The sequence below is a fragment of the Scylla paramamosain genome, chromosome 4 (genome assembly GCF_035594125.1).
Source record: "Scylla paramamosain isolate STU-SP2022 chromosome 4, ASM3559412v1, whole genome shotgun sequence".
Classification (NCBI taxonomy): Eukaryota; Metazoa; Arthropoda; class Malacostraca; order Decapoda; family Portunidae; genus Scylla; species Scylla paramamosain.
Window position 1 is genome coordinate 27039527 of NC_087154.1, and position 5000 is coordinate 27044526.

Sequence of the window (5000 nt, forward strand, 5' to 3'; positions counted from 1 at the left end):
ATAAAGTTTTGGAAGTTGCTCTTAGTAAACTCTCATCCCTTCCCAGTCATATGGATGTAGATCCATATCTCGACAGCATAGCAAAGTTAGTTTATAATGGGCTTAAGAATATGAGTGAAGACCAGCGGAAATTGGCCAGGAAGCTAATATTTGATGCTCTAAGCGTGGGTGACATGGGAGATCTTACTAGGGAACATCAGATATTGCGAGTAGTAGGTTCGGACAATTTCATGGCATGAAAAGGTAGTTAAGTATTTAGGTTACAGCATATTGCCGTACAAAGTACAATTTTACATAACTATTATGAAAATTTTTTTTCTTTTGTTCATGTGATATGTAAAAATAATAAAGGAATGAAAACTATCAGTACGTACTTTGTATCCACCTTATGAAACTCACCTTAAGATAATCCTCTCTTAGGACATTATAGATGGCTGCACAGGTTTCAGGGATGATCAGACCGAGGCTCTGTTTTGAAATTCTAGTGGAATACTGGAGACTTGTGTAGGATCCTCCAGCGGCAAGGAAGCGAAGTGTTGCTTCAAGACGAGCACCCGGTGGTATGCTGTCTCGGATGCCGGTGTCCTGCTTGCAAATATATGGATCTATCTTTTTCAGCAATTCATGAAATGCAGTGAATGGCATTCGCGTATAATTTTCAAAGTCTGTTTGATTTTCTGCCTGTAGCTCAAGAAATATTTGATTAAAGCTCCCTCGCAGAGACCGCCGAGAAAGCCACTGTTTGCACCACAAAGTCCGACGTTTCTTTTTCAAAAGTTTTTTTTTTAGCTGCACACACAGCAACTATACTCCACAGTACAGTTTGTTCGCAGAGTAGAGTGTCGGCAGACATACTTCTCCCGTGAAAGCCAAATGATGACTGAGATCTGATGGCTCACACAAGGATGAGATTCGCAGTGATGCAGCCCGTTTGGACGCTAGTGTCAATTTTTCAACACCACTACTGCATCACGTCGCTGACACGTGATGCTCCGTGTGTACGGGGCTTAAAAGACCATACAAGTGTAGGAACTATTGTTCCAACTGGATAATTCATGGTGGTCGGGTAACAATCTCAATTTAAGCATAACAATCCACCTTAATGAGTGGATGAACCATTGAGGGTACAGATCAAGTGAATTCACACTCCTGAAACAAAACTGTTCTCGACCTGCTTCATATGCAGGGATTCAGTTACACTTATAGAACGATTGGAGTTATACTCCTGCCCCCCCCCCCCACCCACACACACAAGTAGTTACATCCCAGCTGATGGACAGAGCAGTTCACTTCTCCCCCTTATTCAACATACCATTACAGACAGACATTCCACTCAAGAATACAGCTAAGTTTTAGTTTTAGACCTGTGCTGGTAGTTACTTAGCTTAATATGTCTATATAAACTTAGGTTATCATCTACAACCTGGCATTAGCTCTTACATGCTAATTCACCACATGGGTCCTTTGAATTGGATTCTAACTGGTTAAACAATTCGTGCCTGCTGTGTTCGCCTCTTTGTAAATTCAATGTCTGCATGTCACTAGCGCACCAAAGAACACGACAGAGGCTACACGTCAGTAACCACAAGTGCGATACGTCTGGGAATGGCACGGTGGTCTAGGCGCTTTATGCCGTAATAACTTGTTAACTCTATTGGTAATTCTAATTTGTTGTACTGCCTATTAGAATAAAAGATGTAGGATCTTAAAAAACTAAAGAGAATCAGATGGACTCAAAGCCAGCCTCACCACTATCAGTAAGGCTCCCAATCTTCATTCTTGCCACTAATGTGCATGAATTAGAAGTGAAACAAACAACAATAAAGAATACATTGGCCAGGATTAGTAATAACAGTGAAAAATTTACAGTCTCTTAGATCAGGCAAATCTGCAGGAGGTTATGATAGAAAATGTTAAATATGAGGAAGTTAATAAAATCCTCTCTAGATTAAATATCACACAAGAAATGACAAAAAAAAACAGTTATATACCATTCAAACTGCCCAAGCTTAATTTGTCCTCTTTCAGTGGTGATCTGACCAGGTGGGTAGAGTTCTGGGATATATGAATGTTCTATACATCACAATAAAGATCTAACTGTTGTCATCTTTTGTAAATGGCAAACAGTAGATTGTATCTCTACTTTGTTGTACATAATTATGACACATTTATGTATAATTAATGCTTTCAGATGATTGAATCCATTGAGAACTTAGAAGATTTGAAAGGACATACTGTACGAGAGTGGGTGTCCAAGCTGGGGCCGCGAACTGAAGTATACAACCGTTTCAAGAATTTCCTGCGCACTTATGTCAATGATAAGGGAAATAACCTTTACAAGGATAAAATTCGTCAAATGTGCGAAGAAAACAAATCCTCCTTTGATGTGGATTACAATATACTTGCTGCGGAGGAGCAAGTACTTGCTTTCTTTTTGCCTGAGGCTCCAACGGAAATGTTGGAGATCATGGACTCAGCAGCCAAGGATGTCACGCTCTCCATGTTTCCCCAGTATGAGAGGATTACCAGAGAGATTCATGTCAGGATCACAGACCTTCCCCTGATTGAAGAGCTCCGTTCTTTGAGGTAATGGCAATCTACCATTGCATTGTGTGATTTGCTGTACTCACAGTTATGGGAATTTGGAATGGTATTTTTTATGCATTAAGTAGTATACACCTGATTTTAAAGTAAAGGTTTGAATTTATAGAGTAGGAGTAAACATTATCGGCATTTTCTTTTCAGGCAGTTGCATTTAAATCAGCTGATTCGTACATCTGGTGTTGTCACAGCCACAACGACCATACTTCCCCAGCTCTCAATTGTGAAATATGATTGTAACAAGTGTTCCTTTGTGCTAGGACCTTATGTTCAGTCACAGTCAACAGAAGTCAAGCCTGGGTCCTGCCCAGAATGCTTGAGCAAGGGTCCTTTTACGATCAATATGGAACAGACTGTTTACCAAAATTACCAGAGAATTACTCTTCAGGAATCCCCTGGAAAGGTTAGTTGTGTTACTTGAGATATAACTTTACAATTATTACATATTAAATTTTATATGCAGGGAAATATAGACTAACTACTTAGTTATTTGCTTGCATTCATTATATCATCTTCATTCATATACATTTACTTGGCCATCACATTTTCTGTTAGGTTTTCTTCATGGCCTAACTTTTGAAGGTACTGCATTTGACTCACCTGGTCATCCAGAATCCAATCCACATTTCATTCCTTCATGTTTACTTGACATACCAAATACTTTATACAGTCTCATTACTAATACTAATGGCACTTCTCAAGCAGCTAATACAGTTTTTGTATATGAGTGGGAAGATCTTAATTTTAATTTCTAATCCAGGTAACGGCTGGTCGACTTCCACGCTCCAAGGACATCATTCTTCTTGGGGATTTGTGTGACATGTGTAAGCCTGGTGATGAAATAGAGGTAACAGGCGTGTACAGTAACAACTATGATGGCTCCTTGAACACCAACCAAGGTTTTCCAGTGTTTGCAACAATTATTATGGCCAATCATATAGCCAAGAAGGACAATACCAATGCTGTGAAAGGTATGCATGTTACTGACTTTCCATTATATTTGGTTAAATGAACTGAGACTGTTAGACAGGAGTACAGTGACCAGGGTTGGCATAATTTTTTTTTTTTTTTTTTTTTTTTTGATACTTAACATGTCAAAATTTAGTTCTATAGCATATTGATAAGGTATATATATGTACACATACATAAAAAAATGTAAAAGTAATTAGACCTGACCCATTTATTTCCTGTACTGTACAAGTTAACACAGGGTTTGTACAACTGGACCAACCTGTATCAGCATGACCTAAGTGTCTAATCTTCATTAATAGAAAAGTGTCAAAATCTCTCAAGGTCTAACTCACTTCTTAACTTCTGGCACTTAGCTTAGAACATCTTCCATAGCTTTGTTTCTTCATCTTTCCCTCATTTATTTCATCTTGATTGCACCACTGGCATCTCATCTATTTCTAAAGCTGAAATCTTTGCTCAATCCTTTCCTATAAAAACTTTATCTTGGATGATTCAGAGCTTGTGCCTCCCTCTCTTCCATCCTCTGACTACTTCATGCTACCCACTAAAATCCTTCACAGTGATGTTTTCCATCTCTTACTAGCCTATAAAACCTTGGAAGGCTTGTGGATGTGATGGGGTCCCTCCTGTTGTTCTCCAAAACTATGCCTCTGTGCTTTGCACCTTGCCTAGTTAAACTCTTTTGACTCTGTGTATCAACATCTACTTTTCCTTCTTGCTTGAAGTTTGCCTACATTCAGCCAGTTCCTATAAAGGGTGATTTTTAATCCTTCAGACTACTGTCCTATTGTTTTAATTTCCTGCCTATCTAAAGTTTTTTAATCTATCCTCAGCAGGAAGATTCTTCAACATCTATCATTTCACAACCTTCTATCTGATCACCAGTATGGGTTCCATCATGGCTGCTCTACTGGTGATCTTTTGGCTTCCCTTACTGAGTCTTGGTCATTCTATTATAGATATTTTGGTGAAACTTTTGTGTTTCCTTAGACATATCAAAAGCTTTTGATAGAGCCTAGCACAAAGCTTTGATTTCCAAACTACCCTCCTATGGTTTCTATCCTTCTCTCTGTAACTTCATCTCAAGTTTTCTTTCTGATTGTTCTGTTGTTGCTGTGGTAGATGGTCATTGTTCCCCTAAATCTATTAACAGTGGTGTTCCTCAGGGTTCTGTCCTGTCACCTACTCTCTTCCTATTATTCATCAGTGATCTTTTAAACCAAATTTCTTGTCCTATCCACTCCTATGCTGATGATACTAACACTTTCCTACGTCTTTTCATAGATGCCCAACCCTTCAGGAAGCAAACAGTTCTCAGAGGGAAACCAGAGAATTTCTGATTGGGGCAGAGCAAACTTAATATTATTCAGTGCCTCTAAACTCAGTTCCTCCATCTATCAACTTGACACAATTTTACAGACAACTAT

General features: G+C 38.8%; 1 protein-coding gene across 1 annotated transcript in view; it reads left to right on the forward strand.

Annotated features, from left to right (window-relative positions):
* The window catches only part of LOC135099932 (DNA replication licensing factor mcm2-like), a 21285-nt gene that overhangs the window by 7492 nt on the left and 8793 nt on the right, over nt 1–5000 (forward strand). The window contains 3 exon segments of the mRNA XM_064002652.1: nt 2192–2586; nt 2746–3004; nt 3362–3572. Of these exon segments, the coding sequence (XP_063858722.1) occupies nt 2192–2586; nt 2746–3004; nt 3362–3572 (865 nt within the window).